This window comes from Cynara cardunculus, assembly GCF_001531365.2.
Source record: "Cynara cardunculus var. scolymus isolate 2C chromosome LG 7, CcrdV1, whole genome shotgun sequence".
Taxonomy (NCBI): Eukaryota; Viridiplantae; Streptophyta; class Magnoliopsida; order Asterales; family Asteraceae; genus Cynara; species Cynara cardunculus.
In genome coordinates, this window is record NC_037534.1 from 6,878,170 (window position 1) to 6,905,255 (window position 27,086).

Genomic DNA, 27,086 nt, shown 5'->3' on the forward strand with positions numbered 1-27,086 from the left:
CAAAAATAAATGACTTCATTATTGAATCTAAATTAATTATAATAAAAAATTGAATTAAAAAAATAACATAAAAAACAAGAACTTTTAAATATTTAATTTGACATTAAAGTCGATACATTTTTTTTAAAATTTTATGATATTTTTAAATTTATTTTATTCAAAAAATAAAAACATAATTGTTTTTTTCAGTACCACATAAAATCATATTATAACCTCGACGTTGAAAAAATAAAATGAAACACTAAAGTCGAGATAAATCTCGCTGTATTGCGCGAGTACCCTTCTAGTATACATATTAATAGGAACTTAACAATTATATTAAATTCAACCAATAAAAAGATATCGGGTCCATGGGTTGGGTTGGGTTCAAATGATCATAACCCAATTTTAACTCAATACTTACGGTTTGAAGATTTTAACTACTTGATTTAACATCGAGTTGCTTCAAGTTGAGTTATTTCACGTTACGATGAGTTGGATTGGCCGGGTTTCTGGGTACCCCTAATATATAGACAATATAGCTTGTGTGAAGGTTCACATAGAAGAACTGAACCTTCACATATTGTGAACGTTCAATCATTTGTTTATGATAAATCATTATATATATAGACTTGAGATCATGTGAAACCAAGGGTTTTTGGTGAGACCTAAGTCCAATTCTCAACCATTGGATTAGATCTACAATGTGAACATTCATAATCACAAAATCGCCACGAGACTTCTCAATAATCACAAAATTGTCAGCGTGCAACTTTAGACCATTAGATCATTAGCTTATAAAGTTGATCAATGAACATAAATTTGTCTTACGAGTCTCACAAAAAATCTTTGGTCTCACGTGAACCCAACCCTATATATATATACACATATATAAAAGGTTCAATGATATTATTATTTTCAATCGGTTAAAATGTCTAACTTGTGGACTATTGTATATGTTGTGATAAGTTGTATGTTTAATGTATTATGAATCATTGGTTTCCAATCGAAAACTAAATCTCAGATTTATTTGTTATAAAAGACTGCTAAATTAACTCTCTACCAGTTTCATACTCATACACATCAGCATATCTCATCAATTTACTTTTTTTAACATATGGTTGACAAAAAAAAAATCAACATTTGGTTTAAAACTCATAATTATTTATAAACTTAATAAACTGTACAAACTTATAAATCCATTGAATACAATGTTTATACAGTGGTGTCTCATATGTGAAACGTTCAAGATTATTTTGCATGTGGAGAAAAAAGTCCGAATACTGTATTTTCAAGCAATATTCTTTTATATAAAAAATGATTTGTAGTTTCTACGAATAATATATGACTGTTTAATTTAATCATATACTTCCTCCGTCCCAGAAGAAATTTCCACGATGAAAGAAGTTACTACAAAAATGGGAAATACAAACCTTTGAGTGCGGTTTGAACTATTGTTGAACGTAATTGGAAGTAACCAATTAGATTTACGACGAAACCTTGAAATCGATCATGGATTCAATTTCAGTACCTCTATAGGATAGACCTCAATAGAAAACTGAAGAGTAACGACAACATGTGATTGAGTTCAGTAGTTCCTCATATAAAATTGTTGACTCTAGAGATATAGTAATATGAAGAAGACAAAATTGTTTCAAGCATCAACTAGAGATGAAAATTTTACCATGGGTACCCGCCCCTAACGAGACGGGAATTCTCTGCTTTTGCGGGTAATGGGACGGGGATGGATATTTATTTTCATATATGAAGCGGGATCGGGGCAAGGTTGGGGATAGCATTACCCACCCCTAATCCAACCCCGATTAAATTTTTTTAATTTATTTAATATATGTATATAAATAAATACATATGTATACATTTTGCCCTCAAATGATGAATCCCGTAATTCTTCTTAAAATGATAAATCTCTTTGATTTTCAATATTGATAATTAAATTAGTGATTATTTATTATAATTTTAACTTTAAAATACATGATGTAGAAGAGAGATTTTAAGAAATGACATATTTAGGGGTGTTTGAGATTACTTATTTGAAACAACTTATACTTTTTTACAAAAACACTTATCAACTTATTATAAGTCAAAATGGTTTAACTTCTTCAAAAACTCCTTATTACCGGTTTGACACCGATTTAATTTGTTTATCCAAACACTCAAAAGTGCTTATTACCGGTGTCACATCGGAATAAGTCAATAAATTGTTTTTATAAACAATCTCAAACATCCCCTTAATATATATTTTTTACTAAACGGGTATCCAACGGGTTACTTGAACCCATTGGGGATTCCTTCCCCCCAAACCTGTTAGGGATTAATCAGGTCGGGGTCGGGGACGGGGTCGGGAAGGGGGCGGGGGCATAAACAGGAGATGAGATCAAGAACGGGAGATGTTTTACTTGCTCAATACTCGGTCCGTTTCCATCTCTAGCACCGACAAAATCGGAAGAACCCCTTATTTCAAAGAGATGAGAACGAATTATTCATATTTCATTTTATGGTCGAATTAAAAGTTAACAAATAGTGAATCTAAATATTCCCCGGGGAAAATAGCTTTAATAATATGTAATATTATATATTTTAATTAATTAAAAACAATTTTATTCTTGATAATAAAGGAACAAACGAATTTCTTTTTTTAATATAAATTCGATATTAGTCGCTGATAAATCAAAATATTGGCGTCAAAAGCTCAACGAATTACTCCCGTGTGATGTGGTCTTGGGTCGGTAACATTTATGGTACAAAGTCGGCTTTCACCGAATTCCTATGCAATCGCTGCTGTGGTTCTTGAAATCCCACCTTCAATCTCATCAAACTGAAGTAAGATTCCAATCCCTACGATTCGTACAACTTCGGTGTATTGGATTTTAGTCTTGAAATCAATGGGAAATCATAAGGATTTTCTTCAAGTTTTCTGCATTGGAACGGCTGATACGAAGTTTGAAGAGCTTCTGTTTCTCTCCCAGTCCGTCCGATCCAATCTCACTAGCTTTTCGCCTACTTCTTACTCGAAGGTACATTTTCGATTGTATGTTCCTTGGTTGTTTCAAGCAATTAATGTACATCCTTATCGAATTAGTTGAATGCTTCATCAGAATTGTGATGAAGCTCTTAGATTTACTTTAGACTGAGCTCATATGTGCTTCTTTGGTTGAAGATTGTAGTATAGTACACTTTTGACTTTGGAAGTCCAGTTCGATTTTGCTCCGAAACCACTAGGGCTTGTCGTATAATTTTGTATTAGAAGTTGGATACTGATTTTGATCTAGACAAAAACAATATAATAACACTAGATTACAAGAAGATGCTATTAGTAACCAAAACCAAACCACATGAAACCGGTAAGTCCCACTCGAAGAGGGGTCGGAGCATCTGTGGTGGGGTGGACCCAGACCATACCTTTGCTTGAAGATTAAAGTATCTGTTTCCTTGAAAGTGGACGAAAAGAAATAATAAAGTTTGTGCAGAACATTTGCAGAGAAGGAAGATAAGAACTTGAAAATCGAAAGACAGTGCTAAAATTTGGAAACGAGTTAGAAGTAAGCAACAACAAACAAACCATAGAAACAGAAGCAGGTAGAAGAAAACACACCAAGGTGCTATTAGTAATCAATTCTGTTTAAATATGGAATCAGATAATTAGTCATTAAGATGTCTCTCTAAGACTCTAACTTCGGAATGGTTCTTTAGTGATCTTTATTTGGGTATATCAATATGTACAGGTACAAGTTATAGTTGTCGATGTGTCGGTTGGATTGAAGGAGATAAATAGCTTTGGGGATTTTAAGTTTGTCTCAAGAAAGGAACTTTTCACTTGCTACTCTGAATCTGAAAACCGACTGGAAACTCAAATTCCAGATGCTAGAGGTGAAGCCCTGGCGGTCATGAATAAGGCACTCACTGTGTACCTTAAAAAAGCTCACCAGCGTGGGTCTGTTGCTGGCCTTGTTGGGCTTGGTGGCAGTGGAGGAACATCGGTATTGTCATCTGCTTTCAGGTCACTGCCACTTGGAATACCCAAGATCATCATATCAACCGTAGCAAGTGGTCAAACCGAACCTTATATTGGGACATCAGATTTGATTTTGTTTCCATCAGTGGTGGACATTTGTGGGATTAACAATGTGAGTAGGGTGATCTTGTCTAATGCGGGCGCTGCTTTTGCTGGGATGGTTTCTGGAAGGCTTGTGGATTCGAAAGAATCTTCTTCTGGTAACGACCAGTTTACAGTTGGTTTAACCATGTTCGGGGTTACAACTCCATGCGTAAATGCTGTTAAAGAAAGATTGAACAAGGAAGGTTATGAGACTCTGATTTTCCATGCAACTGGGGTAGGAGGCAGAGCTATGGAGGAATTGGTTAGAGGAGGATTTATACAGGTAATTCTTGAATGTTTTTTTTTCCCTTTTTGCATTCTTGAATGTAATTCTGTGCTGAAATTGCATTATATTTTTGAAGAACCTTCATGGTGATCCTCAATAATGATGATGATATTTGACCAGAAATTTGATAATCATGCATATAAATTGGAACATGGTATTTATGATGCTTTGCTGGTAAGCTTAAAGTTGTCTCATTGCAAACTGAAAGAAAAGATAGCTGGTAATGCTTGTTTCACCTATTTGTAGACCTCCTATCGGCCGAAGTTCTTTAAAATGTTACTCCTCCTTCCCAAAATAAGTGTCTGTATTTCTATTATAGTTTGTCCCAAGATAAGTGTCTACTTTCCAATTCTATCCTTAATTATGAGATGGAGAAATTCATTACTTTCTCTATCATCAAGGGTAAAATTGTCATTTTGTCGATTAAAATGTATAATAATTACACCTTTTCTAAAACTATGTGCCTTTTTCATTGTGGATATTTTTTCTGGGGTGGAGGGAGTAGTTCAAGATTAGCAAATGGCAAACCATCCTGTTATAAAGAGTCGTCACATGCTCCGATGCTAATTTTTCATGTTCTATATGCAAGTAGCACACCTCATGTTGTATCTAATTACTTTTGCAAGGGTGTTTTGGACATCACAACAACAGAGGTTGCAGATCATGTAGTTGGAGGTGTTATGGCTTGTGATGAATCCCGTTTTGATGCAATAATAGAAAAGAAAATTCCTTTTGTTCTCAGTGTGGGAGCCTTAGATATGGTGAACTTTGGTGCCAAGGATACCATACCTACAAATTTTCAGCAACGGAAAATATGGGAGCACAATGAACAGGTGATAAGACCTTCTCCGCCTCTTCTCTTCTTTGGCACTCATTCGGCTCAAATATTAACTCTAGAATTCAATGAAATTTCCTCTTCTATTGTAGCGAACAAGAGCAACTACACTTTGCTTGATGCCTGCTATTGCAATGCCTTGTAATTTCCCTACGAATATGAAATTGATTGGTGAATATTGTCATTTAATCTCTCTAGCAGACTCCTCAAAGAAATGCTGCTCAACATTTCCCTGCTAGACCATTGGGATGAAATCTTTTAGCATCCTTCTGTTTCAAGGCAAATGGTGTTTCTGGAAAATAAATTGGTTGAATGGGTTAAACCAAGATAAGGTGGCTGACCAGATTAATTCATGGCTTAAACATTAGCCCATACTCAAACACTTCCGCATAACTTAATGATTATACCATTGAGTCCATTAGGCTCATTAAGCAAAAATCAAGCACCCTATTAGTTCTAATTGTACCTAATAATTAGCTAGTTGTACAAATTTAAAGGCTATGATAGCTCGTGGCTGATAGATGCCCAAAATCTTCAAATATTTTTTCTTATAACAAAAATACACTCATCACCTACAGGTCTCAGTGATGCGAACCACAGTGGAGGAGAACAAGAAATTTGCTGCCTTCATTGCTCGAAAATTAAACAAGTCATCATCAAAGGTACGTGTTTGTCTACCAGAAATAGGCATCTCTGCTCTGGATGCACCTGGAAAGCCTTTCTATGATACCAATGCTACTGGTGCTCTTATAGAGGAATTAAAGAGGCTTATTGAAACTACCGAAGATAGGAAGGTTAGTTTGGTGGTTAATCAAACTATGTTACAGTTCTCATTTGAACCTGCCCTGTTAATGTAATCCCCTGAAATATATGTTTGATAACAATGTAGGTGAAGGTGTACCAATATCACATCAATGACACTGAGTTTGCAAAAGCTTTGGTTGATTCGTTCTTAGAGATACATAGGAAGCCTAAAGTTTCTAGTCAGCAACAGAGGGTTATTGAACCCGAGCAAGGCCTTCAAAGGAACAAGGATGATCCAAATATGCCCACCGAGAGTTACACAACCATCTCTTACAACTTAACCAACTTCCCTGATGCAAAGCCAGGTAAGCGATATTCTTTGATTTGTCATTATGGTCGCTATACTTGATAGAAATATATATTCTAATAAATAAATAGTTCCATGTCATTGTTATTGCAACGCTTCAAAACCCAAGGCAAGAGGTTAATCCATCAACCTCTAAATCAACTTAAAACCCCGGTGAAATTGTGAAAGTTATTGGTAGTCCACAACTTCGGAGAATATCACACCCACTTTTACGAATAGTTCATGCCGAAATTTTGCTAGAAAATGCCATCTAGGCAGACCCAATAACCTCTAAATCAACTTAAAACCATGGTAAAAGTTATTGGGTCTAGGGTCAGCACGTTGCTGTCGGCAATGGGTTGTCGCAAACTTCCCCACTTAAATTCCTGACATCCTTGTAAGATTTGATCTTGTGTTTTGAAGTTATTGGGTCTGCTGCTTTGAACATTGGGATGTTATAGTTATCTTGTTATGATGTAGTTCAAGCAACACATTGTAAACATTAGCTCACGGATCTTGTTGATTGATTATCTGTTATACAATACACCAGAGACATTGCAAAGAACTCAGGCAGTGCTAGAGATGTTGAGAGACCAAATAAGTCAAGGAAAACCAATAATAGGGGCGGGAGCAGGGACAGGCATATCTGCAAAGTTTGAAGAAGCCGGTGGTGTAGATCTCATTGTGGTTTACAATTCAGGGCGGTTTCGGATGGCAGGAAGAGGTTCGTTAGCAGGCTTGTTACCATTTGCCGATGCAAATGCTATTGTGGTTGACATGGCTAATGAAGTATTGCCGGTAAAATAAACTTGCCGTTTTGAATCTTGTGCCTTCTATTCACTTATTTCTTTTTCTTGTTAAATTACTTCATTTGCTTATATGGTTTTCCGTATAAGAGTAGTCAGGGACTTGTTCACTTAACCTTTCATTTTTAATTGAAAGGGCAGGTAAACAAGACCCATAAATATTTTGAGAACCTAGGAACCAACTAACTGTTCGTGCTGTATTCATGATGTCATGATAGGTATTATTGATAGAAAATTACTCTTGATGAAAAATGCATGATATTCATGATGAATAATATGATTATTCAGGGTTATTCATCATGAAATAGTTCGTTCCCATATTCTCAAAATATTTAGGGTTCTCATTTGAACTTTTATCTTTCATAAAAAGGTCAATTAATAGCACTTATGAAGTTGCTTTTCTTCATAGTTTTGACATGGGTATCTATAGGTAGTGAAAGAAGTAGCTGTTCTTGCTGGTGTATGTGGGACTGATCCTTTCCGCAGAATGGATCACTTTCTGAAACAGTTGGAGTCGATTGGATTCTGTGGTGTCCAAAACTTTCCCACTGTTGGCCTTTTTGATGGTAATTTCAGGCAAAATCTTGAAGAAACCGGAATGGGATATGGGTTTGTATTTCAACCAAAACTTCATTTTTTTTCTTTCTTCTTCTGTGTATTTCCACCAACGTGGCTTAACTTGTGCAAATTCCGCCATTTCATTTTCTTGTTTTCAGGTTGGAGGTTGAGATGATAAACAAAGCTCATAAAATGGGGTTGTTAACTACACCATATGCTTTCAATGAAGATGAGGCCATTGAAATGACGAAAGCTGGTGCGGATATTATTGTAGCGCATATGGGACTCACGACTTCTGGTTCAATTGGCGCAAAGACAGCCGTCTCATTGGAAGAAAGCGTAAATCGCGTACAAGCTATTGCAGATGCTGCTCGTAAAATCAATCCTGATACAATAGTGCTATGCCATGGAGGTAACCCTTTTTAGGATATTGCTTGTTGGACTCTCACATCAGTTAGATATAGACCATTAAAACTGTATATATATGTAGGGACCTCCCCTATCTCTATAAGGGCTCTTTTGGAGAAAGATTTAATGGGGTTCTACATATCCTAATACTGCTTATGGTCTTAAGCATATACAATGTGTCCCTTAAGATATCGTAAGCACAAAAGTTTCTCCTTGTTGGTAAAACATTGGTTTTTAGAAACACATTCAACAATGTAATTCATGGAAACAACTGTTCTACTCTTTGGGGTAGATGCCAGGTTTACGTACATCCACGGAAATAGTTGCTATGCTTCTCAGGATCCCACCCCAAACCCAATCAGGTGGGATCATTCATTTTTTCTGATTTTAGTCAATAATGTGGTTCACAGGTCCTATATCTGGTCCAACGGAAGCCGAATTCATATTGAAGAACACCAAGGGAGTTCATGGATTTTATGGGGCATCAAGTTTGGAAAGATTACCCGTGGAACAAGCGATAAAAGGAACCGTTGAACAATACAAATCAATATGTTTAGAATAGAATGCGTTTTCCATACAAACTTTACGCATTTGGTGCATAATATGAGAGAGAAACTTTTGTGGTGTATCCTCTGTTCTGTTTGTATGTGTACTTACAGTTTAAAGTGTAGAAGGTTGGTAGTAGTTCATTAGGTTGTAATATGTTATTAATAAAATTTTGCCTCAAGTTTGATGGTTTATAAATCATGTCATTATGAGTTCTTGCCAATTTGGTTGAAATAAACAATATATATATATATATAATTTATCAATTAATATATATAAACGGGTACCCATCTCCGATTTAGGGGGGAATCTCCCGTCCCCAACTGGGGCAGGTGAACCGGGTTCCCCGATGAGTCGGGGACCATTCTCATGCCTAGAGGGGTGTGCAACCGTGGTCTTAGAGGTGTTTTCAAGTGGTGACACCATTTGATTATAAGAAACAAAGTTGTAGATAATTTTTATAAAATCATCATTGATCTATTGCTTAGTTATCTGTTTTTCATATATGAAGTCTTGTGTTCGAGTCTTCTGATGCAATTTTTTTCCCAGAAATATAATAAATTTGAAGTTAAAAGCTAAAAACTAAGAAAATGACATAAACAAGATTTGAACACGTGCTTGAGGTAGAAGAAAAGTCATGCAAATCAACTCTATCTAAGAAAAATTGTTTCATTGTTGTAACTACAAAATATATATTGTTGCACACAAAAAATGATGCAATGTCACATTTCATGACCCTATAATTTTTTACATTATGATGGAGGAACGAAGCGGTAGCCCATGCCACTTTATCTAATAAAATGGGTCCGTCCCTACGTGATCTTCGCAATTTAACTTTGACAACCACGATTAAAACAAATCACGTGTATATGATGTAAGAAGAATCAAAGATTTAATAGTTTCAAATTCATCGTTAGATAACCTTTTAATTTATATTTTAGATTAATGTTTTCATGATTAAAAAGACAATATTGGGTTCTTGAATCCATTCCTTTTTTAGTAAGAAGAAGTTGATTATTTAGGGGTTATATATGTTGCTTGCTGCTAGTGTTTGTGGATTTCCATGATTGTTTCAATTGGGCATTGTATGTCTAAGATCCCATATTAGTTGGGAGGAGAACAAAGGTTGTTTTATAAGGGACTTGATACCTTTTCTACCCGACGTGTTTAAAAAACCGTGAGTCCAGGTTTGTGAACAAAGCGGACAATATCTGGTATGGTTGGCCTGGAATGTTAGAGTTTGGGGGGTTATGTCCAACTGTAACATTAAGCAATATCACTCAAGGTCGTTTACCAACACAAACCGAATAGGCACTAAACCAAATCAAATGAGCTTATTACATCTCATTTGAAGGTGAGTTTATGGGGTATGATGTATGCAGATCTAATCGTTTTCTTAAAAAGTAGAGCGACTGTTTCTATGACAACCTTCAGTTTGTGCATGTCAAATTACAAAAAGGGCAGAAAGTGTTAATTAAAGCAACAAACATCTTTTCTTCAAACACGAAAAGATTTGATGTTCTATAGTTTGACTGCACCTACATGATAAATAAGTTGCTAATATGATTATAAGCGTAACGTGTTCTTATACGAGTTTACTGTTAACATGTATTGTTTAAGCAGTTCGTAGTGAGCATCAATGATGAAAAGTGTGTGAGTAGGGGTGTTAATAATTCGAGCTTTTTAGTGAGTTGTTTGAGCTCAAACACAAAATAAACCGTTTAACTTGACGACTCGAGCTCAGTAATACCAATGTTTGACTCGGCTCGTACAGAAACTCGATTAAATTTTTCGAGTTGAGCCGAGCCATTTGAACATGCACTTTCTCAAGGCGCACATGTTTTATGTGTTTGTAAATCACTACATCATGCGATTAAAATATTATCGTCCTCAAGCCAGTAAACGAGCTAATTGATTTCGAGAGCGAGACAGTAAACGAGCATCAAGCTCGAAATTGAACATTGAAAAAAATATTCAAGTTCAAGCTTGAATGCTAGTTTGAAAAGGTTATTCGAACTCTAGCTGACTTCGAGTTTGATATTATTTTCTCGAGTTGAGCTCGAATAACCTACTACTCAACTCAGCTCGTTAGCATCCATAGTCCCAATCTGAACTTTTTTTTTTCTGGTTGATGAAATTGGTTTTTTTTATTTGGTTCTCGGTGATTTGTGGTTCTCGATAATTTGTGGTGTTTTTTTAAATTAGGGTTCATAGATTTGTATTTTGACTACTAATTTCATTCATGAGTTTCGTGTTTCTGCTCTTTTAAATTCTAAAATCAATGGGGAAGAAGAGAAACAAAAAGCACGATTTCTCCGAATGGGTTTGATGTTGTTGTTATTAGTGATTTAATTCAAAGATTTAAAGGTAAACCGAGAGTTAAGATGAACAAAAAGATGACTAATAAAGACCGGGGGTAAAATGGTCATTTCTGATATTCAGACTGTTTATTCAGTACAACAACCGAACGATAACTTATCTGTTAAAAATACAGACAACTATATTCATACAGACAGTTATATCCATACATGTCTTAACAGAAAACGAACCGAACAGCCCCTTAGACTCGCTAACAGCCTTATTTAAACTCATATTTAACTCAAAAGGACGATCCCGCCTTGAACCCACTTTAAATATAGAAATCAGCTCTCGTTCCTGCCTCGTTTACTGTAAAGGCGATGAATAAGGACCCCTCCGAGTTAATTTTTATAAACCAAACCAAACAAACTCGGCATATCCATTAGAAAATAGGGGGTGGGAGGGGTTAAATTTCCATCTTTAATCTATATGTTGAAGAGTTTTCATTGGGTTGGGTAATTTATTCCAAATTCTAATAGTACAGGGACTCATGTTGAAAATTACGCCAACATAAATTTTGGACGAACCACCAAAGTTTACAATTTTGAACGACATTCGATTTTCGACTGGGGTTCGGCAAAAGTTCTCTTCAAATCTGAGATACGTGGTAAGTTTCAAAGATTCCATGGCTTTATCCGATTTAAATCCATATTCGTATCATAAATTTAATGTTATTCAGATCATGGTACCCGTGTGATCTTTGATTTGTGTTCCAATTCATCACGTTTTGGAGATTTTACTTTTCGAGCAATAATGAAATTGTAATTTAGGTTTTCTACAGAGAGAAGACAATTAATTAGTGGCGATGGCGATGGATCCGGATGCAGTTAAATCGACTATGCAAAATCTAGCATTTGGAAATGTAATGGCTGCAGCTGCTCGTAATTATCAGAAGGTATGTATCTATACTCTCAAGTGTGTATGCAATGAACGTAACTTATGAAGATTCAATTCTCTTGTGCTGTTAATTTCACCTTTATTTTAGACATTTAACATTTTTGGATTAGGGTTTGTAAATTTAACCATGAAGAACTAAAAGGGAGATTGTGATTCAATTAAGTATGTACTCCTTTAGTGTGTAAAGAGAGTCCTATTTTAGTCTTGAAACTCAACATTGAGCTTTTAAATTCAGAATTGATGACCATATTTATTAGTTTTTTCCCCTCATATTTCATATTGTAGTAATTTTCTAATGGTTTAGTGTGGTTATTAATTTTATATTTAACCAATAAATTATTATTTTGAAGTTAATAATTAACTAATTTGATACATAAGAAAATCAATTGTGCATTGTTTTCAGAGGGGGGGGGGGTGCTTGATATGACAAGATATGTATTGAATTTTAGAAATAGTGAATGCTTTACTCATTCACATTTACAAATGGAAGTGCAAAGATTGAAGCTGGATAATCATGGCTTATAATTAATCACTAAGACGTTTACAACATAGATTGTTTCATCAACTCATCAGATGTAAATTAAGCTTTCTTGGGATTGTTTAAGGAAGCCAAGATAGCTTTCATGGATACTGAATCATGTGTAGCAAGCGTACCTGAGCATTACTTTTGATCCTTTGAAATTTTATATGTACATGCAAGTATGATGACTAAACCAGAAGTAGTGCACAAAAGAGAAAAAGCATGGTGGAAGCTGCTAGTTCAAGAAACATATATTTGCATGTCCAAAATATGTTAGGAACTTTATGTTAACTAGATATATTAGATACCTCAAATGTACTGACAGTGTGTATTATATCTATGGAATAATTGCAATCAACAGGGTTGTGATGTGCAAGCTGATCCTGCGTTATGTGTTTCAGAATTCTAGCAGTGGCTATGGTACCCATTTTGGTTGCATCTAGAAATCATTGCTGTACTTATTGTACCTTACAGATGCACATCTAAATAGCAGAGAATCTTCTGATTGTTTAAGAGCAACCAAAAAGAATATGGCTATTTAGTTCATTTCTGATGTACACATCATATTGGGTGAAAATGATGATGATGTAGTTTCATCAATAAGGAGATGTAGGATCAATGCTTAATTGATAGCGTACTTGTTTAACATTAACTAGAGAATGGGTCTATATTCAATTAAGTAGTGTCAAATAGAGAATGTCTTTTTGCTTTTCATAATGTCACAACAGATGATGGGTGAATGATCTAAAAATTGCATTGTGAAATGCCACTAAAACTATTTGTAAATTGAATTCTTATAGGAAGTGTTGGCTCAAGAAAAGGCACAAACATCATCTTCTGTTAATGAGGAGGTTGATCTTGATGAGTTGATGGATGTAAGTTGGAACTGCATTTCTCATACTACATAATATGTTTATTTATTAAAATCTTCATTTTATTCTGCTTGCATCAAACTGTATATCAGGACCCTGAGCTGGAAAAGTTACATGCAGATAGGATTGCGGCACTTAAGGTTGTAATTTGACTATTTTAATGCAAACATATGTAGTACATGAAATTGGGGAACTCTTTTTGACATTTCATGTCTTTATGCTTTGATCCTTCATCCCAAAAGAGAGAAGCTGAAAAGCGACAATCATTGACGAAGAAAGGACATGGGGAGTACAGGGAGATAACCGAAGGGGACTTTTTGGGTGAAGTCACTGGTAGTGAAAAGGTGATTTGCCACTTCTACCATCGGGAGTTCTATCGCTGCAAGTAAGTGTTTTTCTTCGGTTTCATACTCTCTCTTCGAGTCCCTCGCTATTTAAATCACTATTTTTTTTTGGTAACCATGGGTGTCCATGCCAACTTGCGAGCCACTCGACATATTTCATGGGGCCCTGAAGATACAACTAGGAAATCCTCAGTGGCCCTTAGGTGACTTGACCTGACGTCCTATGGGTCACTAGTACTACCTCTAGTTATGACTATTATGCTATTAGTGAAAATGAATTTATCGGAAGCAGGGTTTCTACCTGTTGTTGAATTGTTGTTTTGGGTGCCTTTGGGGTGTGGTGGAGTGTGGCTTTGGTTGTATTCTGCAATTGTTAAACCCAAGTATACGTGGATACACGAGAGGCAATTTTGGTTTTCTTTTTTAAAACCAGGGAGATAAAAACTAACTATAAAATTATGAATTAAAGTTAAAAAGATAAAAGTTAAAAGGCAGGCACTTTGCCTGCAAGAAAGAAAACAGGTGAGATAATATAATGAATTTGTTCCTTTGATAGTTTAAATTAATATGGGCATTGGGCACACCATGTAGAAGTGAAAATAGGATACGAATTAAACTTAAATGATGCTTATTCTATATGTTTAATGTATGAATCAACATAAAATTGCATCCTGGCATCCACATGTCATTATTAACTGGTTTTTCCTTTCTAACTGAATTATAGTTTGTCTTGGTAGACCTCTTAGTATAATCTATATATTTTGGTTCATTCAGGGAAATGTGAATTTTGACAAAACGATCACCATCAAAAGAATGTGAAAGTTTTAAAGAGGATTTTAGGATTATACATATACTGATAGATTATGAATCTTGATGCTGTTGTCTGGAAAAATATTGCAAATACTATACAACCTTCCGTTGATGCTTGAAGTCCCCCTTCTTTGCGCTTTCACGCCAATCTCTGCCGAACCAAAACCAACACTTGTTCAGTAAAAAATGGATTATAGAGAAAATTTCCCAGTTCCTGGATTACCACGACGAAGGTTCATGCATGTCTTTTATGCAGGCAATCAAATCCTAGTTAATCTAGTAGAAGGGTAGCCTGAGATCATCTGCCAAGGAAATGAGGCTAATTACATTTGGTTGCAAGTAAAGAATTTAGAAATAAATATGAAAAAACAATGAAGAGTAAAATGCAGAAAAAAATAATTATTTTTAATGTGAGAGTAAAGCTCTCAAGTTTCCAGCCCCTGCTTGATTAACCATATTAATTCCTAATCTGGTTTTTACAAAGTGTTAAAGGTACGCCTTTAAGACTACAACAGCACAATCATACACACACACACACACGTATGTATATGTACTTGGAAGACCACCAATTCTTGTGAGACCTGCGAGACCATCTTAGACCCCTTGGATGAGTTGATCTGGCCGAATCTTCACATCAAATAACACCGAATCTTCACAGCAGAACACCGAATCTTCACGCGACCAAACTTTAACATGAAAAGACTGAACCTTCATGTGAAAATATTAAAAATACAACAAACCGTCATTGACAAAACACACCAAACCTTCATAGTGGTTTCACGGGTCTCATGAAAACTGGATGGATACAGTAATACCATCCCAACTTTTATGGTTTCATGCTCAATAATGATGTTATATCTTACAGGATTATGGACAAGCATTTGAAGTCTCTTGCAACGAGTCATCTAGATGCCAAGTTTGTTAGACTAGATGCGGAGGTCTGCATTTTTGTACTCAAACTGCATTTCATCATTAGTATTAAGTTCTTTTTCGTATATATATACTTACATACATATAATATGTATTGTTTGACTTGTGGTACGATCATGCAGAATGCCCCTTTCTTCGTCACCAAACTAGGAATCAAGACACTGCCATGTGTTGTATTGTTCAGGTCAGATAGATCACAATTCCCTTGTACAGGTGTATTGATTGCTGTTGTATATGCTTATTGATGCAATTAGTTTTAGAAATTTGTAATATGCTTTTTAATTTACTAAATGACAATTTTACCCTTAATAATAGAGGTAGTAATGAATTTTTCCATCTCATAATTAAGTGTAGAATTGGAAACTAGACACTTACTTTTGAAAATGGACACTTATTTTGGGACGGAGTACAATTATGTGGCTGAAGATTCATTCTTTTTCTCAGAAAAGGAATTGCAGGAGATAGGCTGGTTGGGTTTCAAGATCTGGGAGGAAAAGACGATTTTAGCACGAGGAAGCTAGAAGCTTTATTGATAAAGAAAGGTAATATTTCCTTCTAAAAGTCCCTGTTTAGGGCTGCTTAGAGGCTTCTTTTCTCTGTTCAAAACTGTCCGGAATACGAAGATAGCTAAAATAAACAACATATATATATATATATGGTGGTCTATCTAATTCTACTATTTCTTAATGATTAAGCAAAAAAACAAGCATCTTTTGATGGCTGAACAAATAATTCTAGTTGATTAAGCAAATAAAGTAGAAAACAAATAGGCTGTTTATGGAGTATTTCTCGTGTTAATAAGGCGCTAACGCTTAACCTGTATCTGAACATGTATATCAGTTGCTTTTATGAAGTTCAAGCGTGGATCTTTAAACAATTATACGCATAATGTAATCAGTTGTAAACTTGAATTTTAAGAGTTATGCATTAATAGGCAGTATCTAATGTTTAATAAGTTGTTTTAACTGTTTTTACCAAATGCTTTGAAAATAATTATGTTAAAATCGAACTCGTTATGCGTTTACTTAGTGATTTAAGTGTTAGAAGTTACTTGCCCGTCTAGCTTTGCTTAATACTTTTTAGAACTCTGGTTTTGATTCGTTCTGGAATCGTGTTGCTCATGGTGCTCTTTTAATCATATTCGTTGTGTAGGTATTATTGAAGAAACTAAAAAAGACGATGACGAAGAAGGTGAATATGATGAAAGTAGACGTAGGACGGTGAGATCTTCCGCTAATCATGATTCCGACTCGGAATAAAAAGGTTGAAGGGAAAATAACATCTGCATCCCGAGTTCGATGATCAACGTTATTGTATTGTATAATTTGCCAAGATTTTGAGTTGCAGTCGTAAGAGTAGCATCGATGGATCATATACGCATCGGTCTGTATCTTTTTTGTATGAATGTTAACTTTAAATTTCGATATCCAAAATCAACATTGAAAAATCTGTTAGAACAAAAACCTTTCGTGTTTTGAAAAAACCTGTCAGAGATGTAGATTCTCAAAAATGGAGAAGAAAAACTCAAAATCTAAAAAAAAAAATTACATCATAATTCCAATCGATTTTTTATTTTGAAGATTAAGGGACCGTTTACTAAATACTTACCTGATAAGTGTGGATCGAGTAACTTTTCTCACTTGATGGCTGATGCACATGGTAAGGGCTGAAAATCTTACCCGATGAGAGCGATAATAGAGATAGAGAGTCTTACCCGGTAAATGATGAGGAAGACTCTTACCTGGCTAAGCGTTTATCGGGTAAATTGTTGCATACGATACCGTTTTAATATACTACAATCTTATATGGTAAAATAGATCATAGTATTGACTACTATCAGTAAGCGCTTACTGGGTAAGTATTTGGGTAAACGGCCCCTAAGGCATCAATTTTATTATTAATTATATATTATATATGTAATAAAATATTGTCTCTCTTTATCTATATTATGTTACAAAGCATTTGACAAAAAATTTTAAAAATCATTTTTTATGCATGAAGTATTGTTTATTGATGCATATTACTTAAAATTCAAGATTACAAATAAATTGTACGTAAGTACAACTTATTAAAGCTTCATGTTTGAATTTTTGTAACTAACTACAGATAAACATAGTCAAATACAAGATAAACATTTTATTTTAAATATAAAAAATCTAAAATATAATTAGGATAATCATTGAGTTCTAACAAAATACTTAATCATTATCATTATAAAAAATTATATTATTAAATCAAAAATAAATTATTTCGTTACTCAATCAAAATTAAATTATAATAAAAAAATTGAATCAAAGAAATTACACAAAAACAAGAACTTTTAAATAGTTAATTTGATACTAATATTGAAATATTTATTTTTGAAATTTTAGAATATCTTCAAGTTTATATTTTATTCAAAAACAAAAACATTATCATTTTCTCAAAACCACATAAAAACCATATTAAAACATCTACAGAAACGGAATAAAACAAAACACTAAAATCGAGATATACCTCATTACATTACACGAATACCTTTATAGTAATATTTAACATTAATGTTTCTTTTTGTTGGAGATATGTTAAAATCTTACGATAAAGAAGTTCTTAAAAGTTTTGAAAAATCTATTAAAAAAACAATTTATTTATTTTTAAGAAAGTATTAAAAAATATGTAAAAATAAAAAAAGAATTATGTCCTAAAAATCTGTTGAGATATTCGAACTCAATTAAGGATTTTGAGAATATACATAATCAGTGAATAAGGTCTTATTTATTTAAGCACAAAACCAAACATCAAAGTGGCTGTAGTTTAGTGGTAAGAATTCCACGTTGTGGCCGTGGAGACCTGGGCTCGAATCCCAGCAGCCACATCTTTTTATTTATTTATGTATTTTACTAAGAATAACAACAGTCCCTAAACTATTCGCGGTTGCCATTTTAGCACCTCATAGTTCCATATTCACCAAATTGATCCCTGAACATTTTAAATGATGATGCTTTTTACCATATGTGGAGGTTCAAACAACTTAATAAATGAAAACTTGAGAATATATCTTAGGGGCCGTTTACCCAATTGTTTACTCGGTAAGCACTTATTTATAGGAGTTAACACTATGATTTATTTTGATGCGTAAGATTTTGGTATATCAAAACATATCGAATGCAACAATTTACTGGGTAAGTGCTTACCTTGGTAAAAGTCGTCATCCTCACTTACCGGGAAGACTCTCCATCCTTCTCATCGCTCTTACCCGGTAAGATTCTTGACTCTTTTCATGTTCATCCGATGAAGAAATTTATCCAGTAAGCACTTATCAAATAAGTGACGACCCCTTAATAAAGATACTCCCATTGACGTGATTAAAAATACAATTTTTAAAATAAAATAAAAATATGCCTATTTTAAAAAAATGAAATATAATAAAATTGTTAGCGAGATACATTATAAAAACGAGCATTATATCTTTTAACTTGATCCATATTATTGTATGTGTCATGATATTCTTACGTCCTCATAAATTAAGGGCGTTTTTTTAAAAGAAAATAAAAGGTCCGCTTCCACGATTTCATCTATATTTAATCTCAAAGTGGTACTTGGTCAGTCCCTAACTATCTGCAACAGTATTGGTGGTGCAAAACAAAAGGATCGGTACACGACGAAAGATCGTGTGAGAAGTGAAGTTAAGATGAGAAGCGTAAAAACGGATTTTCATCCTTGATCACTTTTAATCTCATGTACACCCATAAATTGCGCTTTAGAATGAAATTGGTCTGGTGCATCATGGCGTACCTCATCAGTGTTGACATTGAATTAGGATTGATCTAAAGATGGAGATCTCTTCTTACGTTTCTTACCATGAATTTTCCAATCTTGAACCCACTTCCAAATGTACGCAAACGAACGAACACGAACGGTAAACGAAAGAAAATTTGTGTGTTCATGTTTGTTCGTTTAGAAATCAGATGTGCTCGTGTTCGTTTATATTCGTTCATTAACATGTTAAACGAACGAACATAATCAAACGGACTAAAATGAACATGTCTAAACGAACAAGCATATCAAATAGGTCTAAACGAACAAGCTTTAAACAAACAAACACCACTACTCATCAAGTCCTCCCTATCAAAATGAAACCAAAAGCAATATCCACCAAAAAAATAAAGCGATTTATAAAACAGAAACCAGAAGACCGAATGTGTAGAAAACATAAATACTTTTTATGACCTTGCTAACGGAAACCATGCAACCAGTTAATGGGGGATGTCGAAAACGAGCAGATTGAACCCAATAAAGAACAAAACAAAAGAAACCATACCTATTGGGGAGAACACGAGCGAAGAAATGAAGCGATTTAAGGTTCACGTTTACAACCTTCTTCAGCCCTTCACGATTTCTCAAAGGTTTCATCTGGAAGCTAGGGTTTTAGGGGGGATATGAAAAGGTAAAAAAATATCGAATAAAACAAAATGATGATAAAATTTAAATCTAAATAAATTCTGAAAAGTTAAAACTTAAATAAATATTATTTGAATTCAAACTAAATAAATAAAAGATTATATATTAAATTTAATATATAAACGAACGTAAATGAATGAACGTTCACGAACATAAATGAACGAACGAGACTCTATTCATGTTCATTCGTTTAACTAAACGAACAAAAAAATTTGTTCATGTTCGTTCATTTATTAAATAAACGAACTTCCCGCCGAACGGTTCGATGAACGTTCGGTTCGTTTACAACCCTACTTCTAGGTTGATGCCGAAACGTCAAGATTATACCTTGAACTTTTAATATAAATATACATACAAACAGGATAGAGGATACACGACAAAAGTTTCTCCTATACATGTACTAAATGTGGACGTTTGTTTAAAAAACGCATATCTACCTCTACCTCTACCTCTACCTCTACCTCTACCTCTACCCCTAAAAGCAAAACGGGTGTAGTTCTATTCTAAAGACATTGATTTGTCTTATTGGACGACTCCTTTTATGACTTGTTCGACAAGTAATCTTCCCTAAGTTGATGCCCATAAAATCCTTGGTGTTGTTCGATACGAATCGGCTTCCGTTGGACCATATTATTGAGTAAAATGAAAGAAATTAACGATCCTAGCATATTCCACAGAGGTAGAGGTGGAGTATGGTGATGAATGTATGCAGATCTGACCTCTATTTTAAGTCCCTGTTAATAGAAGAATTGTTCTCGTGGAGTACATATCCCACCAAAGGTGGGTTCTAGGGTTAGACTTGGGGTCATGTGAGACTAAAGGTTTTTCGTAAGACCCGTAAGGCCAATTTTCAGCCCTTGCATTAGATCTACAATCTGAACATTCATAATCACAAAATTGCCACGAGACTTCTCAATAATCACAAAATTGACACCGTGCAACTTTAGACCATTAGATCATTAGCTTATAAAGTTGATCAATGAATATAAATTAGTCTTATGGAACTCACGAAAAACCTTTGGTCTCACATGAACCCAACCCTCTAGGGTTGTATATACTATACGTTGTCTCTACCCAAAAAATAGAGCAGAACATTTGGAATACATTTATAACACAATTTTTAGTAATTCTTAAAACACGATATACACATACTTTTATTATTTGTTTTAATGTAATTATAATAATTTATCAGATAACAGTTAACTTTAACCGATAACATTTCTACAATCCTTTCGAATCTGTCCTCTGTAGCCCGTCAAAGGACTAATATTCCCCATTTTAACCATCGACTTCGCAAACTGTTGGAAGAACATCTCCTCATTTGCGGCATACTCCTTCACGACCTCCATCGTTTCTTTGTTTTCCGCAAACAAAATTTGATCGGAACTCAAAACCCCCTTTGAATCCATCAAGTTCTTGTAGTATCCATTGTCGAATTTCATCGGGCTTCCACTGTCCAGAAAAAACAGGTTCTGATCACCACCGGATTGTGGGCAGTTGGCTCGCAGTCGAGCAGCAAACAACTGGTCGGTCTGCTCGTAGCCCTTTTGGCTGTATAGTCGTTGTCGGAAGCTGGTGCATCGAGCGTTTCCAATGGTGTGGCTTCCTGAAATCAACCCAATGCAAGAATCAAGATCAGGCCTTTAAGGGTCGGTTTTTGGTAATATAAAACTAATTTTGTCGTAGTGTTAGATTACATCACCAGAAAGTGCTACGAGATCGATAATGTCAAGACCCATGAGTTTAAATTTGGTGAGGATGGTCTGGAAAGTGTTGTTTGGAGCTGGGATATTGTGGTTCGAGCCACGCAAGCTTGCACCCAATGAGTCCCTTCTTCCCACCGGGACTTCCCAACTCGGTCCACCACTCTGTATATACATACAATATCATAAAGGTTTAATTAATAGTGGGTTGGATATCCGGGTTAATAAAAAAAAGACCCATTTTTTATTGATGTCTGATACGTACCAGAACTGTGGAGTCTCTGGCTGCTAGAGCCAAGATATCTGCACAGGAGACGGTCTGGGGACAGGCCGTCTCCAGTGCAGCTTTGATCTGATCGATGACTTCAAATCCACGGACCGAGTTACTGTTGGGAACCGATCCCTTCTCACTAATTACGCTACGACTGCCACCATTGTCTAACAAGATCGATGCATCACACCCCTGTATATGTATGATCATCAATAACATTAATCAACAATCATAGAATGATCATTTTCTTACACGATTCACGGACCTTAACGAAGCAATCGTGAAAATGGAGTCTGAGCAAGGAAGCAGCCATGCGCGGCTCGTTGGCAACTGCTCGTGCAACGATGGAGTGAACGATGTCGTTGGCTTGTGGGCAAGATTGATCATAGAATTGTGGGTACAGGTAACCTCCATTGGTGATCTTAGAGAAGCAGATGGGAGTTAGAGCCATGAGTACCACCGTGACCATGGTCATGGTTGCTGTTTGAGCCATTTTTGTGATATGGTTCAAACCCACGACTTATAGTGAAGGCTTGTGTGGTTGACTTGTGAGAGTAAATAATCCCTATATTATTTATAGACAATTGTGGGGGATTAGATGCATATTTACAAGTTTGACAATCGCCTCCAATTGTTAGATAAAGAATGATGGTGTAAGAAGGAAAGTTATAATGAGAAGCGTAAGAAAAGATCTGAACCATTGATCACTTTTAATCTCATGTTCATCCATGAATTGCGCTTTAGAAGAGACTTGATTCGGTGCATCTGGTGCACCTCGTTAGTGTTGACATTCAATTAGAATTGATCCAAAAGTGGAGATTTCTTTTTATTCTTCTCACTGTAACTAAGATATTACTGTTTGAACCCCAATTCCATCAAACCTAAGCATTGAAAATAAAAATAATCCGATAATATAAGTAAATATAAATTTAATAAAAGGTTCAATCAACACATTAAAAAAAATATTAACCTGGATATCCAACCCGCTATGCGAGCCGACTAATACTAGGACGACCACCTGCTTTACATATACTCCAGAGTCACCATATTTGAACTTTCATGGCCACAAGGGGATTTTTATTCCTACTTGGATTTGAACTTAGGACCTACTGATACTTTTGACCTTAAAGTTAAGCTTAAACCAATAAGACACCACCCTTGTAATTCACATTAAAATTTTCATAGACAGTGGCCATCAAAATTTGTAGGGTGTGTTTTGTCTTTTCACCTCTTTAAGCCTTAACATGGAGTGGCTGAACCCCTTTGTAGTGTTGTGAGATTAGGTCAACTATTACACAAGTGCTTCATCAATCATCACCAATTACACGGTATGGATTCATCTTTTTATAAACCTAATAAGTTATATAATTTTTTTTATTAACCTGAATATCCAACCTGTTATGTGAGTCGACTAATCCGAGGTTGATCACCTGCTTTGTAGATAGCCGAGAGTCACCGCATTTGATCCTTCGTGGCCACAAGATGATTTTTATTCCTCATTGGATTTGAACCTGGGACCTCCTGGTATTTTGACCTTTGGAGCCAAGCTCAAGCTAATAAGACACCACCCTTGTGGTTTAATTTATATAAATTTATAAACAATACTTATAAGAATACAATTTTTATATAATGTCATTTCATATATGATAGTCTAGAACTGTTTTTTCTATATATAAAACAATCTTAGATGTTTCATAAGTGAAACAATACTGTATAAACATTGTATTTTCACACGTATAACATCATATGTAAAACAATACATATAAATGTTTTATAAGTTTGTAAATTAATAAACATGGGATATATATATATATATATATATATAATTTAAAATTTTTGATTGAAAAAGAAAACATAGATTATCTGTTTTCATTTGACCTTATCTTTGTGTATTATATGTAACCACCATGTGATTATTGATCCCTACCTCTTTTTTCTATCGCACAAAAATTATTTTATGTATTTGTTGTTAAAATGTGATTTTTTTAATGATAAATTATTAACAAATATGTATAATAAAGGTTAAATTATTTGTCTGGATAAATTTGTTTATCTGAGAGGCTGGAGATCAATGAATTTAAAAGAGGCAAAGAGAGAGGGTTAAATTATTTGTGGACGTTTCTGGTATCAGTTCTTTTGAGGTGGCTTAATAGGGGCAAGTGAGGGGATTCTACCTTATCTCATGTAGCCATTTTGGCTTAACGTTTAAGCTGTAAAGAAACACTCCTATATGGTTGTGTGAAAAAGTTGTTCATATCATTAAGCTCATTAAGATGTGAGTAAACAGTCTCTTAATCTTGTGGCATCGTGTTTTTCCCACTTTATTCTTCTGTTGATTTGCTACAACCCATTGCGTGTTTTGTTTTTGACGATGGAAAAAAGGGCTTGATATAGAAATGGACCTAGAAATTTTTCAAAATACTTGTACAAAATAACTGATATAATTAATACAAACAAGTGAGTCTAAAATACGCAACATATTTTTACAATTGAGTAATTAAGCCCTTAAACCTTTTTAACAAATAAATTCTTAAACTTACTGAAATCGAACAAATAAATCTTGAACTTACTAAAACTGGAAAAGACCCAACAAACTTTCACATTTTCAGAGACTAAGGGGCTGTTTACTAAATGTTTATCTGGTAAGTGCTTACCAAGTAATTTTCTTTATCTGATAAACATGACAAGGGTCAAAAATTTTACCCAGTAAGAACAATGATAAAGATGGAGAGTCTTATCAGTAAGTGAGGGTGAAGTGCTTACCGGGTAAATTGTTGCATACTCTACCATTTTAATGTACTATAATCTTACCCAGTAAAATAACTTATTGTGTTGACTCCTAAAGGTAAGTGCTTACCGGGTAAGCATTTGGGTAAACGGCCCCCAAGTCCTTGAACATTTTTTTAACGAATAAATCCTTACACGCTTAAACTAAAGAATATACAATTTCTTTTTCCATATATCAAAAAAAAAAAAATATAACAAACCAATAAAAAAAATACACTATGTTTATTAAAATATTACTTATTTTCAAACTCGAATGACAATCACATGAGTTTGTTTTGTGATTGTTATTTTGAATCTGAAAAATAAATACTTATTAGCTGCTCTTATGGTTATCATTTGAATCTGAAAAATAAATAAGGATATAAAATTGTATATAATCATTTACTTTTATTTGTTTATTGTATCTTGTTAGTGATCTACTGATATATAGATAGAAAATGACATATTTTTTTTCATTTTATAAATGTAAGAATTTATGCGTTCAAATAAATGTCTAGAGACTTAATTGTTCAAAATACAAGAGCTCATTAAGTTTCTATAGTTTTAGTAAGTTTAAGGATTTATTTGTTCGATTTCAATAAGTTCAGTGATTTATTTGTTTCAAAGACTTAATCACTATATTGATCTTTTTGGACTTTTCCCCAACATAAAATAAATAAATATTAATTGTAAAACCACACTTTCATTAAAGGGTTAAAAAAGTTGAGATGAGATGTGTAAGAAGAGATTTCTATCATTGGATGCACATTAAAAATGAGATGCACCAGATCAATCCCCGTATCAAATGCAATTCATTGATGGATTTGAGATTAAAGTTTATCAATGGTCCAGATTTTTCTTACGCTTCTTATTTTAACTCTATTTCTCACATGATTTTTCGCCTTCATTAAAAATGATAAATAAGATTTATGTTGTCACAAAAAGAAATTAAATAAAAAGCCAAAAAGGTTTGAACTTACCAGTAGACTTCAACTACTTTTATTAATTTAAGAAGCACACATCAACTTAAAAGCATGTATTTTTTTGTAACCTCTATTTTTTCTGTAAAATTTGTCAAAATGATTATTCTACTTACATAAATTGGTCTCCTAATCATTCATCTCCCTGATTTACGTACTATCTCCACAAGTATTACATCCATCACTTGCGGACCTAGCTAAAAGACAAAAAAAAAAAAAAAATCAAATTGTAGACCTGGTCGTCGCAATTACGGACATGGTCGTTGCAATTGTGAGCCTGAGTCAAATCTGATAATTTGTTTTTGTCTTTTAGCTGGATCCGCAAGTAGCGGAAATGAGACTTGTTGACATAATGATATTTGGGTAAATCATGAAGAGTAATGACTAGAAGACCAATTCATATGAGACGAATGACTATTTCGACCAATCTCCCTTTTTATCCTATTGTGGCAATTCGATCGAGCGGGAGCACCTTATACATAAGTCTGTCGCTGCTTTGATGATGATTGAGCTTGCATGACGATGGTATACCGGATCTTTGAGAACTTTCTGCAGAAAACTTTTTAAATTGAAGAGTAAATTACACTTTTGGTCCTTATGGTTGTCATCCACTAGCAACGTTTGTTCTTTTTTTGAACTAATTATATTTCTGCTCACTATAGTTGGCATTTTGTTTCGTTTTTCACTACAACAAAATCGGTTTTATAGGACGTCATCAATTTCAAAGCGTCCTAATAGACTGTTTTATATGACTCAATTTATAGGACTAATAAATAAGGAGTCATATTTAAAGGCGTTGTAATAAATTATAGGATGCTTTTAAAGCGTTTTAACAAGTTTTTTAGAACATTTTTAATATGAAGCGTCGCATTAACTATTTTATAGAACATTATTTGAAAATTGTCTAATAAAAACAAGTATCCTATAAAAAGATGAGGTTATAAGACACTTTTTTTAAAAATGTCCTATAAAATAGCTAATGGACGTTTTGTATTAAAAGTGTCCTAAAAAACTTGTTAATACGCCTAAAAGTGTCAAGTAAACTTATTACAATGTTTTTAGATAGAATCATTTATGTTTTGTTCCTATAAATTTAGTCTTATAAAGCAGTCTATTATGACGCTTTGAAATTGGTGGCATCCTAAAGACTTAATTTTGTTATAGTGGTTGGTTCCTCAGACTAACTTCATTCGATACGTTCATCAACTCAGTGATATTTTCGTCTTTATATTAGTTTCACTTATTTTAACTTAAAACTAAAATGATATATATATATATATATATATATATATATAATTACTATAATATATTATTAATATACATACACATATGCATGACTAGGGTTGGGTTCCACTGATTCATGGTGAAAAGAATAAAAATAGATCTTCACTCTTTCATCAATCTTAATTGAATGTCATCACTAATGTGGTATACTCGATCAATTCCCTTCTAAAACTCAATCAATAGGTGGGCATTGTTAGACCAACTTCAGTGACCGTGAGTTTATAGTTAGACTTAGGCCCAAGGCCTTGTATTTTATCATTGTATTTGTTACTGGGTATAGCCCATT

At 34.2% G+C, this 27,086-nt stretch overlaps 3 protein-coding genes and 1 non-coding gene across 5 annotated transcripts; 3 read left to right on the forward strand and 1 right to left on the reverse strand.

Moving 5' to 3' along the window:
- The first annotated feature begins 2,694 nt into the window (after positions 1-2,694).
- LOC112515272 (UPF0261 protein mll9388) lies at positions 2,695-8,816 on the forward strand. Of its 2 annotated transcripts, none has more exons than XM_025121980.1 (9): positions 2,695-3,014; positions 3,723-4,379; positions 5,009-5,215; positions 5,796-6,011; positions 6,107-6,326; positions 6,858-7,105; positions 7,544-7,722; positions 7,830-8,083; positions 8,490-8,816. In XM_025121980.1, the coding sequence occupies exons 1-9, from the start codon at positions 2,883-2,885 to the stop codon at positions 8,639-8,641; spliced, it is 2,265 nt and encodes a 754-aa protein (XP_024977748.1). In that variant the 5' UTR covers positions 2,695-2,882; the 3' UTR covers positions 8,642-8,816. The 2 variants fall into 2 exon arrangements, with proteins under 2 accessions (XP_024977748.1, XP_024977749.1); XM_025121981.1 differs by having other exon boundaries at positions 7,008-7,105.
- Positions 8,817-11,523: 2,707 nt separating this feature from the next.
- On the forward strand, positions 11,524-16,769 carry LOC112515380 (thioredoxin domain-containing protein PLP3A). The gene is made up of 9 exons (XM_025122169.1): positions 11,524-11,590; positions 11,754-11,878; positions 13,201-13,275; positions 13,365-13,412; positions 13,515-13,657; positions 15,292-15,364; positions 15,479-15,540; positions 15,801-15,898; positions 16,509-16,769. The coding sequence occupies exons 2-9, from the start codon at positions 11,789-11,791 to the stop codon at positions 16,613-16,615; spliced, it is 696 nt and encodes a 231-aa protein (XP_024977937.1). The 5' UTR covers positions 11,524-11,590; positions 11,754-11,788; the 3' UTR covers positions 16,616-16,769.
- Positions 16,770-18,138: 1,369 nt separating this feature from the next.
- On the forward strand, positions 18,139-18,210 carry TRNAH-GUG. The gene has a single exon. It is a non-coding gene; the product is annotated as a tRNA-His (tRNA).
- A 2,690-nt stretch (positions 18,211-20,900) lies between these two features.
- LOC112515437 (peroxidase 72-like) lies at positions 20,901-22,263 on the reverse strand. The gene is made up of 4 exons (XM_025122259.1): positions 22,036-22,263; positions 21,765-21,962; positions 21,499-21,664; positions 20,901-21,402 (listed from the first exon to the last, which is right to left on the reverse strand). Exons 1-4 carry the CDS (start codon positions 22,261-22,263, stop codon positions 21,002-21,004), a joined length of 993 nt encoding a protein of 330 aa, XP_024978027.1. The 3' UTR covers positions 20,901-21,001.
- Positions 22,264-27,086: the final 4,823 nt, after the last annotated feature.

Bases quoted from the DNA above. Each gene is read 5' to 3' on its own strand.
- LOC112515380 (XM_025122169.1), top strand. From the start codon at position 11,789: ATGGCGATGGATCCGGATGCAGTTAAATCGACTATGCAAAATCTAGCA. The intron at 13,276-13,364 runs GTAAGTTGGAAC...ACTGTATATCAG, and splicing joins ATCTTGATGAGTTGATGGAT to GACCCTGAGCTGGAAAAGTT. The intron at 15,541-15,800 runs GTCAGATAGATC...TCTTTTTCTCAG, and splicing joins CCATGTGTTGTATTGTTCAG to AAAAGGAATTGCAGGAGATA.
- LOC112515437 (XM_025122259.1), bottom strand. From the start codon at position 22,263: ATGGCTCAAACAGCAACCATGACCATGGTCACGGTGGTACTCATGGCT. The intron at 21,963-22,035 runs GTCCGTGAATCG...ATACATATACAG, and splicing joins TTCACGATTGCTTCGTTAAG to GGGTGTGATGCATCGATCTT. The intron at 21,665-21,764 runs GTACGTATCAGA...ATGTATATACAG, and splicing joins CCAGAGACTCCACAGTTCTG to AGTGGTGGACCGAGTTGGGA.
- LOC112515272 (XM_025121980.1), top strand. From the start codon at position 2,883: ATGGGAAATCATAAGGATTTTCTTCAAGTTTTCTGCATTGGAACGGCT. The intron at 3,015-3,722 runs GTACATTTTCGA...CAATATGTACAG, and splicing joins CGCCTACTTCTTACTCGAAG to GTACAAGTTATAGTTGTCGA. The intron at 4,380-5,008 runs GTAATTCTTGAA...TACTTTTGCAAG, and splicing joins TTAGAGGAGGATTTATACAG to GGTGTTTTGGACATCACAAC.